At 30.5% G+C, this 14,491-nt stretch overlaps 1 protein-coding gene across 2 annotated transcripts; it reads right to left on the reverse strand.

Annotated features, from left to right (window-relative positions):
• Positions 1-1,966: 1,966 nt before the first annotated feature.
• Positions 1,967-12,278, reverse strand: LOC111700192 (uncharacterized). Of its 2 annotated transcripts, XM_023471040.1 has the most exons (11): positions 11,743-12,271; positions 10,538-10,605; positions 10,178-10,264; positions 9,045-9,135; positions 8,083-8,166; positions 7,256-7,334; positions 6,223-6,271; positions 5,664-5,717; positions 3,125-3,172; positions 2,612-2,655; positions 1,967-2,108 (listed from the first exon to the last, which is right to left on the reverse strand). In XM_023471040.1, coding segments are annotated over exons 1-11 (645 nt in total). In that variant the 5' UTR covers positions 11,783-12,271; the 3' UTR covers positions 1,967-2,107. The 2 variants fall into 2 exon arrangements, with proteins under 2 accessions (XP_023326808.1, XP_023326809.1); XM_023471041.1 differs by lacking the exon at positions 8,083-8,166 and having other exon boundaries at positions 11,743-12,278.
• Positions 12,279-14,491: the final 2,213 nt, after the last annotated feature.

Raw genomic sequence — 14,491 nt, forward strand, 5'->3', positions numbered from 1 at the left:
TGCCTCAAATTTTGATTAGGGAAGTCGGGATAACCACAGGAATGTTTTCAGCTTGGTTTTATAATTTTAAATTGAGTGGGTTGACCTTTATAATGACAAATGGCTAAAATCGTAATTTAAACCAAAGTGAACAAAAGACAAATGCAGGAAATAATAGGAATTTAAGAGATACATTAATGTAGCTGTATTACAGTAAAATACATCCTTGCTATATATGTTATATATACAATCAAAGTACACTGCGTTTCAAGCCACCATTACGCAAATGCGTTTTATTTAAATTCTAACTCAATAATTAATGATTTTAACATCTTCAAATAATCGCCTTTTAAAGTAACTTGCAAAATAACTTGAGACACATTATCATATTTTTCAGGTTTAGATCTATTTTGCCAAAAACATTATTTAAATGTATATTTTTTTTGATTAAATGCTTTTAATCATAAAAAAGGCAATCATAATTATAAAAAAGTTTTTAAATATGTATTGCTTTCCTTCGCTTTAAACCTAAAAACCCGATTTGCGTAATAACTTAAAGCGCACTGTTTAACGAATAAAAGAGTATACAGATTACAGACACCATGGACTTTAAAATCAACTTTTAAATATGTATCTTTCAATGTACAATAACAAAAATAGATTTCCTGACATTTTTCCTACATTTTCGAAATTTTTGGAGACAGCTTGTGAAATTCTGAGCATCCATAAACCTTCCCTGGGGTCATGTGAGGTCCCATACAAAATTAGGGCCCGATCTTTTTAGCAGTTTTGACGTTTATTGGATACAAACATATTATTAAAAGAACTAGATATCTATAAAAGGAATAGAAAGAAAGAAAGGAAAATATTAAATTGGCATCCTTGCATTTGAAGAATATAGATCTTTGTAAGGAATACATATTTGGGAATATAGATATGTAAACGGAATGAAATATCCTAACAAGGAATGAGGAAGAAGGATAGATACTCAATTATTACATATTGTATAAAGGATTAATTGTATTGAAAATCAATAGAATTATATCAGGCGGTGTACTTTTTCTATATACGTAATGTGTAATGGTGGGCGGGGGGGGGGGGTAGGGATACCATCAGTATTGGAGGTTTAGAAATTGGACCCGTTTATTCTGATCAAAAATGAATAGTTACGTTTAAAAATGTTCAATAAATATGTTAATTCCAGACTCTTAGCTTTAATTTTGTTTAATAAAAAAAAATGTAATTTTAAAGGAACTGAGTTTTCGACACAAACCTAAATTGATCGAGGTTACGGGCGGTGGACTTACACAGTTTTTTTCGATGAACTTTATAAAGTTTCAGTTGGAACATTGTTCATTACAATAAATCTACTACATTTATCCATTCCTCCCATATGAAGTGAAATATAACTCCAGGGATGAAATTATTTAAAGAACAATATTTTCCGAGGCAGTATTTGAATGTTACAATCGCTTTAATCTTCATTCATTCTCTCTTCTACGCAATCTTTAGAATAATCGTTTGGGATCATTTCTGGTAACTTTTTATAAAACTTTCAAGATTTCAAAACTGTAATCAGTTAACGTTTGTTTTAAAGGAAAAAAGAAAGGGGGGTATAGGCTGAAACCTGAGAATCTCAGGAGTTGAACTATATATAAGACATCTATCTGATGTTCCTGTTCAGTATCGTTTTCATGTGATACAGACGGAAATATATATATGAATTTTCGTATAAATTTATATGTATCGTTCAACTCCTGAGGTTCTCAGGTTTCAGTCTATATACCCTTTCATTTTTAAATTATAAATTTAAAATTGCATTCTGAGTCTTCCTAAAGAAATAATATAACACACTAGGTGACCATGTGTGCCCACCCCCAGCAACGGGCCTGAAATAGCCCAAGTGCGATCGGGTTAAAGAGATTTTATTAATTGAGAAAAAAAATTTTACTTTCTACAATTTGTCTCATCAGAAAATTTGACGAAAACCAAATTGTTGGTATTTATTCATTAAACATCATTATACTGCAAATTAATACAAGATTATTTTTTTTCAATTTATTCCATTTTTTTCCTGCAGTCATACATGCAGAGTCAACATGTATCCATGCTTTTTATGAAGAGAACTCCTGAAAAAGAATAAACTAAAAAGAAACTGAGTTTTTGCCTCAAACTTTCTATAATTCCTTTATCTTTAAAACCAGACAGCTCAAATCTTTGATATTTCAAACTGTTAGAATATTTGATTTTTTGAATTATGTTTTGGCATTTAAAATATACAAGCTTTGAATTTTAAATTTGCGTCAAAATCTTTTTGTACAATATGCTTGATGCTTGCTTAACGTAAGAAAGCTATGCTGAATTTTCGGCAGAATAAAAATGCGGAATTTGCGGGTTACGATTTTTTTTTGATTTTTTATTAATACTATATGAAGACAAATTTTGACGAAGTTTTGATTTCTAACACGCTTTTCAAATTACAAGTTTACAAGTAAACAAAGAGAAACAGTTAATTTACTGGTTTTTATGTCGAAATTTAAAATTGAATTTAAAAGTTAAAGTTAAAGTTAAAGTTAAAGTAAAAAGGATAAATACGACGACGAATGTATGATAAAGACATTGTTTTACTTACTATTGTGGTTTGACACATATCCCTGGTAACACATTAGCACAGTTCTGGGACCGTATTTTAATGAATTAAAATTGTCTACTGTCAGTTAAAATTTAAACTACCGAATCGATTCAAATCCAAAACCTTAACCCTATAAAGGCTGGGGGTCTGAATCTACGTATAGCCTGAGGGGGGCTTTTGGCACCCCCTCCTTCCTAGAAAAAGGCCTTAGAGAATAGGTATAGGGTTGAAATGCATGTTCATAGCCCAATNCAGCCTGTATAGGGTTAAAATCTGTATCTTTTAATCTATAGTTCAAATTTGAACTGGCAATAGGTGGTTCAGCGAACACCCTTTTCTTAGTAGGAGTACACATTTCCCTTTACTATTCTTCTTTAGTTGGATGAGATTGATAGATAGATGGATACTATTTTAATTCTGAATCGTCACAAAGCACGTGACTAAATCCTGATTTGATCAGACGCTACAAGAAAGAGTAATAAATGTTAGACGTAGCTTCATTAAATTCGGTTCCTGGTCATCCAAACTGGAGTCCATATAAATACAGTTCTTCTGAGCCCTCTTTTAAACAAAAATATTAAAACAGTTGAAAAATTACGTTCCTAGCAGCTTATTAAGGATCTAACTTTTTAAAATAATTTTATAAAACAGAAATAAATGACTTACTTAATAAAAAAAGTTGTTAAAACATTTTCTCTTTTTCGATTATATTTTGTCCCAGGCTTAAATTATTTTGAAAACATCCTGATTTTTTTTGAAAAAAAACCTGCGCTAAGATTTAAAAAATAAAACCCAATTAAGACTTTTGAGTTTTCAATCCGCTCACGTGGGTCTACAATTAGACCAATGAGAGAGATCTTCAAAATGGACTGCAAATCGGCTGAGCCGGAATTTTTTCATCCGTACTTTTTTCAAACATGACGTCTCCACTTACTAACGTCCTAAATACGGAGGAATTAAGTACTGTCTAAATGGGATTTTCTACAACATTTAGTGTCCGACCATAAACTGCTAATATTCAGAACCATCCAACCATTCACCAGTCATTGTCTACAACAGAAACAGTGTTAAAAAAGCGTTTCAAAGGGGACGTCAGAAGACGTATTAATGTGACCTTCTATTTCTAGACTGGACTGTTTGTATCCTAACGATACTATTAATTGACTGAAAAAGAATTACTTAGATACAAGAAGATGGTTACTCTCGATAGGCTCCAATTAATGGAAAATGTCCTCTTGTTAGCAAAGATAGATATAGAATCCGTATATCATGACGTCAGTGATTATAGGGGCAAGAGTGACCGCAAATGTGGAATCTATCTACTATTGTCAACCATTAACAATAAGTCTCTGTTGTAAAGTCGTCTTTAACTGAAGTTACCTCTCGGAGACACCAAACCAAACAATTTCACCCCCCCCCCTCTCCTCTCCAACGAATCTATTTTCAAAAGTTAAACAAAGAATAATTTTCATATAAAGAATTAGTGATAATCAATTGTCATTTTATTTCAGAAGTTTAAAACGTCTTTTAGTACTGTTCAAACCATTGTTAACCCCCAACTCACACACAAATAAATCGTAAGAATTTTTTGCATTATAAGCATTGATTTTTACCATTTGTACACGTAATAATTATATGTAATTTTCAGGAAAGAAAAAGAGTTTTCTTTGTTATCGATTTTGAGACGGGGTTCATTCTGTTGTGTATCTGCAATAATTGGGAAATATTGTTGGGAAATATATATCCTTCAACAACTGATATCAGCGGACGTAATATCATAACATCTTGAGAATCTCGTTTTCTAGCCGCTTACAACTATGCAAAAGGACTAAGGAGACATTATTTTCCGACTTTTCTATTGGTCAACATGTCTAATGGCTTGAGTGCCAAAAAGTTTTTAAAAAATATTTATAAGTCCCTAAGAAAACTGTTGAATCAAAGAGAATTACAGGCATTCATGCGACACTTGTTTTAAACTCCCCCCCCCCTCAGCCCGCTCCAATCGTGATAGGGTTAAAGAATTAATTTTTTACCTTCATTACATTTTTGGATCCCAACCAAACAGGTTCAGAGTTTGTAATACTGCAGGTTAAAAGGTCATTTTAATTACAATTAATTCTTTTATAACTTAATATTCATTAACTTTTCTTTAAGTATATATTTTGGATGTTTAAACACATGTATATATTGTTAGAATTACACTTCGTAAGGATTTTTTAAAATTCATTAACTTTTCTTAAAATATTGATTTTTATTGTTTAGATGTATAGTTTTAAGATAGATTGATTAATAGATATCTTACTTTAGAGGAATTTTGAAATATTCATTAATTTTTCTTAAAATATTGATTTTTATTGTTTAGATGTATAGTTTTAAGACAGATTGATTAATAGATATCTTACTTTAGAGGAATTTTGAAATATTCATTATTTTTTCTTTAAACATATATTTTAAATGTTTAAATGTATATTTAAAAAACAAATTGATTCATAAATTATCCTTCAAGTAGAATTACATACATAACGTGAGCATTCTTAATAATTGTTTCAGTATTTTTTTTTATTGATTTCATGATTCTTTTTCGATTATATTTTGTCCCAGGCTTAAATTATTTTGAAAACATCCTGATTTTTTTTGAAAAAAAACCTGCGCTAAGATTTAAAAAATAAACCCCAATTAAGACTTTTAAGCCTTCAATCCGCTTTACTTGGGTCTACAATAAGATCCAATGATTCTAATTGGTTCTGATTTTACCAATGAGAGCGCTCTATCTGCAAAACAGTCTGCAAATCGGCTGATAAATCTTTAGATTAGCTGGGGGGAGGGGGCATATGCATTATTCAAGGAATTTTGAAAAACGTGTATATTAGATCTAATCTGGGATAAATGATAAAATTGATCAGCTATTTTAAATTTATTCAAACACTTAACAGGTGGGCAGCGTTTTCAACAGTCCTGTGTGTACTGGACGAATATAATAACGCTGACATAAACATTGGGGGAGGGGCAACAAACGTCTGACCCCCACCCCCACATCAGATTAGTGACAAACCTTTCCATTGTTGAGTGCATATTCAGAACCATCCAACCATTTACCAGTCATTGTCTACAACAGATACAGTGTAAAAAAAAGCGGTTCAAAGGGGACTGCAGAAGACGTATAATGTGATATTCAATATCTAGACTAGACTGTTTGTATCCCAACGATAATTTGATTAATTGACTGAAAAAGAATTACTTAGATACAAGCATGGTTACTCTCGATGCGCTCCAATTTACGGACAATGTCGTCTTCTGAGCAAAGATAGATATAGAATCCGTATATCATGACATCAGTGATTATAGAGGCAATCGAGTGACAGCAAATGTGGAATATATGTACTATGCATAAGGACTAAGGAGTAAGGAGACATCATTTTCGGACTTTTCTATTGGTCAGCACTTTTTACTTTAATGGTTAGAGTGCCAAAAAGTTTTAAAACAAATATTAAAAAGTCCCTAAGAAAACTTTTGAATCAAAGAGAATTACAAACATTCATGCAACACTTGTTTTAACCCCCCCCCCATCCGCCCGCTCCAATCGTGATAGGGTTAAAGAATTAATTTTTTACCTTCATTACATTTTTGGATCCCAACCAAACAGGTTCAGAGTTTGTAATACTGCAGGTTAAAAGGTCATATTAATTACAATTAATTCTTTTATAATTTAATATTCATTAACTTTTCTTAAAATATTGATTTTTATTGCTTAGATGTATAGTTTTAAGACAGATTGATTAATAGATATCTTACTTTAGAGGGATTTTGAAATATTCATTATTTTTTCTTTAAACATATATTTTAAATGTTTAAATGTATATTTAAAAAACAAATTGATTCATAAATTATCCTTCAAGTAGAATTACATACATAACGTGAGCATTCTTAATAATTGTTTCAGTATTTTTTTTTATTGATTTCATGATATATTGATTTATTGCTAAAGAGATACATTGATTTCTTGATTTCTTGATTTATTCATTTATTCATTTAATGATTCATTGATATGGTGATTTATTGATTTATTCATTTAATCATCCATTGATTCTTCATTTAATAATTAAATGAATTATTGATTTAATGATTTAATGATTTGATGATTTAATGATTTATTGATGTAATGATTTATTGATTTAATGAATTAATTATTCATTGATATGGTGATTTGTTGATTTATTGATTTATTAATATATTGATTTATTGATTTATTGATTTATCGATTTTTACAATTATTGGTTTAATTATTTATATTTATCGATTTATTGATTTAATCATTTACTGATTTTTTTGATACTGTAATCCATTGATTTATTGATTTATTGCTTAAAAAACCATTCCCTTATAAAAAGCTGGTTTTTTGGCATGCAACAATTTTCATTTTATCTTGCTAATCTAAAATCTAAAATCTGCGTTCATGTTAAAACCAGCTTTTTAAAGGAATGTATCCAAAAAAAATAATAAAACATAATTTGTTACTTTTTACAAAGGAATGTTATTTACTCTCAGACAAATTAGAATCAATGGGGAAATTTTTCTGTGTTCTTTTGACAATTGTGAAATACAAATTTAAAAATTTAATTGTATCAAAATAATATAATTTTTCCCCTTAGAATTGTGTTGATCATATCTTGGTTGGTTGGCATAGGTATAAAACTGTGAACAGATTCACAAAAATTCACCATTCCTGAAACAAAACAATTCCTTATAATTGATAAGATCAACAAATGTTAACCAATTGATCAAAAAAGCTGCTAAAATGATGTCAACCTAAAATATAAACAATAACAGATATAGGTAACCATTTTTTTTACCATCTTAAAATACAATCATGGCCGGTCAAAATTAAAAAAAATTTGTCTAAAACTCAATCGTCATCAAAGCAAATTTTCATGCAAAGCAAAGATCATTTCGTTATTTGATTTTTGAAACAACCTCAAAGTCTCTAATTCGTGTTCTTTACTGCAAAATTGATAATTTCATTTTAATTTATTTTTCAAATTGTTGACAAACGATCAAAGTTGTTTTTTAAAAAAGTGAAAAGTGTGAAAGCTTAGTGCACACGTGGGGCCATGATAGGTAAAGGATAATTCAGACAATTTGAACAATTTGAACAGTGAGAGGATCAAATAAATCACTCTCAACTCAATAACGGTAAAGGGACAGTTCACCAAATAATTTAGCTACTTCTTGTGAGATTAAAGGGAATGTTAGCGTAATTTCAAGCTTTGTCTGATCTTAAGTTCAAATTAGATATCATGATGTTTGAAATTTTGACTGATTATTTTCGATTGTGTTTTCTCTGTGCAATTGTGATTTGATCATTTCTATACTCCAGGAAAACATATAAGTTGTATCAGAATTCAGAATTAAAATAAAATAGAATTTAAATAGAAATTACGCCAATTCAATCCCTTTAATATGAAATAGCTGACCCTGCCATGTTTTCTTTATCCCGGAACTGGTTCTCATCCAGCAGATACCAGCTGACCTGGTAAAGCAGATAGGACAACCATCAACTAGGAAATATAAGAAATCTATATATAAATTTGGCTTGTCTGTCTATTTGTCTGTCTGTTTGTTTGTATCCAATAAACGTCAAAATGGCTGAACCGATCGGGCCCAAATTTTTTGTGGGACATCACGTGACCCCAGGGAAGGTTTATAAATCCGCAAAATTTTTTCTTCTTTGTTTTAAAATGTAAACAAAAAGAACATGTTCACAATTTAAATAGAAGAGATGGGCGCGAAGCGCCCGAAAAGCCTAGAAAGAAGGGCGCGAAGCGCCTTGAATTTCTAGTTATATAAATAATCTTGAAACCCTTTCCCACAAAAAAGAGAAATGCAACGTGGTCACTAGTCACTAAATTCATTATAAAATACAGAGTTTGTTTTTTGCCAGCTTTTAAGTTAGCTATACATGAAACGGATTTAGCGGGGGGGGGGGTCCAAAAATCGTATACTAGAAAATTACCATTCATTGTATAACGGTCTGGGCTGCATGTTGTGACTTCCAGCATGCAGCCTGACCCAGGTTGGATTTACCGTATCCGATCCTAACAGGCCTCCTACCCTGAGGCTTACACCTCATTATCTGCTGGGGGTGCTGACGGGTCGGGTTACTCAAGAGGACAAATAAGGCCCTTTGTTATAAGCAAAATCATATTTCGCGCCATTTTTTTTTTGGTACATTTTTGCTGGCTAACTTAAAATTGCAATAAATAATTGAAATTTTGTAATTTTTTGGCAGATTAATAAAGTACGTATCTAAAAATGTATCAAATGTTATAGATTTGTATCACAGTAAGGAAGTATAGCGGGGGTGGGGGTCAATACCCCCCCCCCCCCATGTTGGGTAAACCAGACGTCAGCCTGAATAGGGTTAAATTAAACTGACCTACATGTAGAGAAGAGAGTAGAAATAAATATAATAATGAGTTCTGTTTCCCCGAAGCACAATCAATATATCCGACCCTACAGATGCTCTCCTGAAAATATTTAGTTTATCAACGCTGTATTCCCACCATCTAATAGCATCCTTCCTCGTATGAATTTCTTATTTATAAAGGCAACTTCATTTCCTTGTGAATGGTGATTTATTTCTTTATAAGGAAGTTTATGTGTAGTACTATATGAAGTACGATGGTTAAACCTCCTTATTAGAGAGGAAAAGTTCAGATCTAAGTTGGTTCTAAGGCACTAGGGTCGTTTGTCAGTAATTTCATAAAACTTTTAATGTGTAGATTTTCTACCTTATTGCCCGTCATTACTTGAATCTTCTATGTCTTTTCAGATGAAGATTTACATGTACATTGTGCAATAAATTTTAAGTTAATTGGCGGATTTTTAATTCCAGTTTCTCGGAATTCATGTTTTATTTAGAAGCCCGGTACCATGCATGGAGCGGACTCTTTAAACATTTCAACACAGTGTGTTAGATATAATAAGCAATGTTATGCCATTTTCCGATATTTATGAATGTATTTTGATTTGAAAAACACATTAAAAGTTATCTATGCCTCGAGTAAATGTTAATTGTTTGATGATTTGAAAGGAAGACGACATTCAAGAGGAAATGAACTTTTTTGCCTTTACCTTTAAAGTACATTTAGTAACTAAATGCGGATGTAATATATATCATCTAATAATTTCAATGTTTAAAAATTTCTTTTCATGTCTAACATTGTGTTAAAATGGATAAAACTTTAAGAGTCGAGTTCACCCCATGCAGGACACCGGGACAGTCCCAAAAGTCCCAAAACCATATGGGTTTATTTTCTTTCGCAATCTCCGAGACCCAAAAACCTAGGACAGTCCCAAAATCGCCGAATCTTTGAAGCTCAGGACAGCCCTAAACTTTGAGACTGTCCTAGATCGAAGCCTGAGACTGTCCCGGGACTTTGGGACTGTTCCCAAAACCCAGAGTTCCAATACCATGGGGATTTAATTTATTCTCAATCTTAGAGACTCAAAAGCCTGGGACAGTCCCGAGAATTTGGCAGAAACCCCCGGGACAGTCCTGGCTTTAACCTCGAAAGTAAATGCAGTACAATCATCCAATAGCAGACATTCAACTGAACACATGATTTCTGTCTGTAACACCATAGGTTCAACCAGCTGAATTAAATTATGATGATTATGTTTCACATAAATAATGATTATTTTTATGTTTATTATATTTTTAGAAAAAATTCAAAGCTGAAAAAAACTTAATCATGTAAATAGTCTATATCACCATCAGGTTGCAAAGATTTAAAAATTAGAAAATAGGATTTTGTGGTGATGTTCGTAGAACCAGAGGAATGTTCTTAGCTTTGATTAATAATTATTTATATCTTCAGGGAAAGCTGGGTTCCCAAGCTAGTATATAATGTACATATATACACTTACCTGGATAAATGCATCTTTGTCCAATTTTGTTTTCTTAAATGTCTCATTTCCAGCCCAAACTCCACAAACTTTAAATTATATCAGAATATCTGAATAATTTATCTAACAATTTTTTTTATTGAAAAATATATATCTAATTAATCAGATTTTATCAAATTTATTGAAAAATATATATCTAATTAATCAGATTTTATGAAATTTTCTTTGCTAACATTTTACTCTTTTGATGTAAACTAAAGTTAACTAAAAGTGCTGAACTTTTGTAAACTAGAAAAAAGTTTTGACTTCTAGGTAAGGCTCAATCTTATTGCAATTAGTATTTCTCTTTTCGTAAAACGGATTTTTTTAATACAATGGTTGGAAAAGGCCTGTCTATGAATTATGTTATCAACGAATTCTTGGTCATCAATTCTGATGTTCTATAATCCAGTTTTTTGCAAACCAATGTTGAAGACCTTTGATATTTTAAACTGTGAATTCTATTCTATATAAAAACATGTGTCACATATAAATTTAATTTTATTTTGCAACTTTATTTGAACCACTTTATTTTCTAGATAATATTAGCTCTGGAGTCTGGACCCTTAAACCTCTTTTGTTTTAAGATTAAGAATAGCTCCAAATGAAATTCAAACTTTACTAACTCTGGCGTGTGTGCGCCATTGCGTTCTGGCCCAAGTGTCAAAATTGTTTTCCGCTTCAAATGGCAAACAAAAAAAGTAGAAAACATTAAAATTAAATTGTTAAAAGAAAAAAAATGTTTACACTTCCATAACATTTGTTTTTTAGTCCTTAAAAGAAACCATACCTTTTTTATGTAAAGGAAATGAGTTTTTGCCCGAAACTTAAATGTTTTAATTCCTTTATCTTTTCAACCCTTCTTTTCTTTGATATTTCAAACTATAAATTCTGTTAATTATATCAAAAGTCTAAGTTTGAAATGTCGAAGAAGAATTAGAAAATCTAAGTTTGTCGTAAAGAATCAATTCCTTTGTTTTCCTTTCTTCTTTCACATACCATTCTAATAGATTTGATTCTTAACATTTATAATATCTTTTGTAAAAAAAATAAAATTCGCATTTTGTTATTTTTCCACCCAAAATAATTATCGCCGAATTTTTTGTGATGAGTTTATTTCAAGGGTTAAAAATGTTCCAAGGAAAGTTTTTTTTAAACAAATGGTGATATTTAATGATAATTTTTTCCTAGAAAAAATGTGAGGAAAACTCTTGATAAAACCATCATGCTGAAATACAAAGATGTATTAGATCAATAATAGTCCTGATTCATAGATTTACAAATCCTAGTTGAAACATTAACACCCCTGTTCTTTTCTTGTAATATTATTAAACTTCATTGTTTAGTATGCTCTGTGTAAAGGACAAGTGCAAACTCGATATTACTAGTATGACTTTGTGCTCCTGTAGTTTTTATTTTTCTCATTTAAAAAGTATAAAAAAGCAAGCTTATCCCGTTTACATATATTATAATTTAAAGCAATTTTGCTTTTAACTCGATTATTCTTCAATATGAGTAGTAATCATTGAAAACAAAGGAGATTTATAAACTATGCACGGAAGTTTCAAATATCTAGTAGCGTCTGATCCAATCAGGGTTCACTTGATCAAGTGCCCAGTTAGTACTCAAGACCAATAGAAATTCGAAGGCTGCAAGATTATTCAAAGGCTTATATCCAAACTACAGTGTATGTTCAAATTACTGGTTGACATATTATACTTCATAATGTAGAGTGTAGACTGATAATCAACTATTCATAAAGCAAATCAAAAACACTTCAAGAGTACGAGAATTTTGATAGATTTTAGTAGCATTTTGATAGATTTTTCGAACATATTAATAGATATTTCGAACATTTTTGATAAATTTTCGAACATTTTTGATAAATTTTCGAACATTTTGATAGATTAGAAGAACAATTTGATAGATTTTAACAACAATTTGATAGATTTTACGACCATTTTGATAGATTTTACGAACATTTTGATAGATTTTACGAATATTTTGATAGATTTAAAGAACATTTTGATAGATTTTACGAACATTTTGATTTTAAAGACAAAAAGTAAGAGATAACTCATAACATTTATTTTATCTCGGTATTCAAGAAAATTAGTATTTTGTCTGTATGTTTGTTTCCAACAAAAATCAAAACGGCTGAACCGATCAGGACCAAATTTGTTGTGGCAACTCAAAAATACTAGGCGTTTGCCAGTGCGTTAAAATTACTTTTAAAAATATCACATTTGTTAATATATTTTTCAATGTAACTGCAGACAACTTTGAGCAAAATTGGCAACACATTTTTATAAATAAAAAAGCTCATGTGCACCAAATAGATTATCAAGTACAATAGGCAACAGAGAAATGAACCAATTTTACGGAACGTCACAAGTGTCAAATATACCAAGGAAAACGAAATTGTCTCACATTAGTTGACATGTTTTCCAAGATTAAATAAAAAAGTGTAAAAACAGAAACTAAAGAACATATAAAATTGCATTTATTTTATTGTAAGAAGAGCACTTTATTCTAAAATTATCACTATTATTGATAATTTTGTCGGACACAAAAACTGAATTGACACTTGTGACGACAGAATACAGCTGTACTGAGAGTGTACAATTTCTACGTTGCCATCTATTGTATTAGAATCTATTTGATGTGCACATATATGCAAACCCTAAATTATTTAAATAATAAATCAGCAAAAATTCAAAGTCAACCCAAAAGTTTGTCGCGAAACTTTTACGTGTTAACGGCCTGGACTGTTGTGTCATTTTAGTCTTAAAATACCTAATTTTTATTGCAAAAGTTAGATATTTTTCACAATTTATCATCACATTTTAAAAATACTTAAATCATATATTTTGAATAAAAAAAAAATGAAAAATAAAATGAGAAATGTTAATATTTAGCCCTGCTCAAACAATTCTACAACTTACTAATTAACAATGTTCTGAATACAAATGATAAAATAGGTCATTTAAACCTTTTCATTGCATTGGATAGTGTTAAAGATAATTGTCGTATCGATATATATACTTTGCTTGTCTGTCAGGGTGTCTGTATCAAATAAATGTCAAAACGGTTGTACCGATCGCGCCTAAATTTTTGTTTGGGACCTCACGTGTCTCCACAGAAGGATTATGAATGATAAAAATTTCAAAAATTTGTGTTTAAAAGTTTTATTTTTGTAGAAATTTGAAAATGCGCAAAAAATATTATGAAATTCGCAAACTTTTTGTATTTTGGCCCAGAATTATCATCAGTTTTAGCCTAAATCTCCATTGCCTTTTGCTTAGTAAGTAAAGAAAATGTGAATGTTATTAGCTATTTTTAAAATTTATTGAATAACCCCCCAACATATTTTTTAAAACTTACTGTTTCCTGTCCAGGAGATGGGTAAAGTCAAGAATTTTGTGTGTTTGAAGATATATTTGTAAAAGATTTTATATCGCAAAAAATCTGGCAAATTTAGCAGAATATTACACCAACAATGTTATAAAAACATTGAGTATTGTTGCGAAGAAATTGCGCGAGGTAATGCAAAAATATTCGTTGAATTGAATGTTTTTTTTTCATAATTCTTTGCCACGAACTCAAATATTCTAATTCTTATAATTTTTCAACCTGATGGTGTGGACCATTTCAAACATTCTGAATGGCTTTTAGGCACTAAAGGGTTGCAAAAAGTACATCGTTATACAGTTTTTTAAATAAATGTTAATTTTTCTGACAATTTTTACAATTTTATTTTGGCATTTACAGTTTGGCAAATATAGCCAGGTTAAAAACAGTTTTGGGAATATTACATGTCCATATTGATTATAACTCATATTTTAGCAAACCCTGATCCCTTCTTTGACCCCCAGATTACTATTTCTGTTTAAATAAACTGGTTTTGAGTTAACAGCTCTCCCTTCTTCTTATTAC

This window comes from Eurytemora carolleeae, unplaced genomic scaffold (assembly GCF_000591075.1).
Source record: "Eurytemora carolleeae unplaced genomic scaffold, Eaff_2.0 scaffold378, whole genome shotgun sequence".
In the NCBI taxonomy this organism is placed as follows: domain Eukaryota; kingdom Metazoa; phylum Arthropoda; class Copepoda; order Calanoida; family Temoridae; genus Eurytemora; species Eurytemora carolleeae.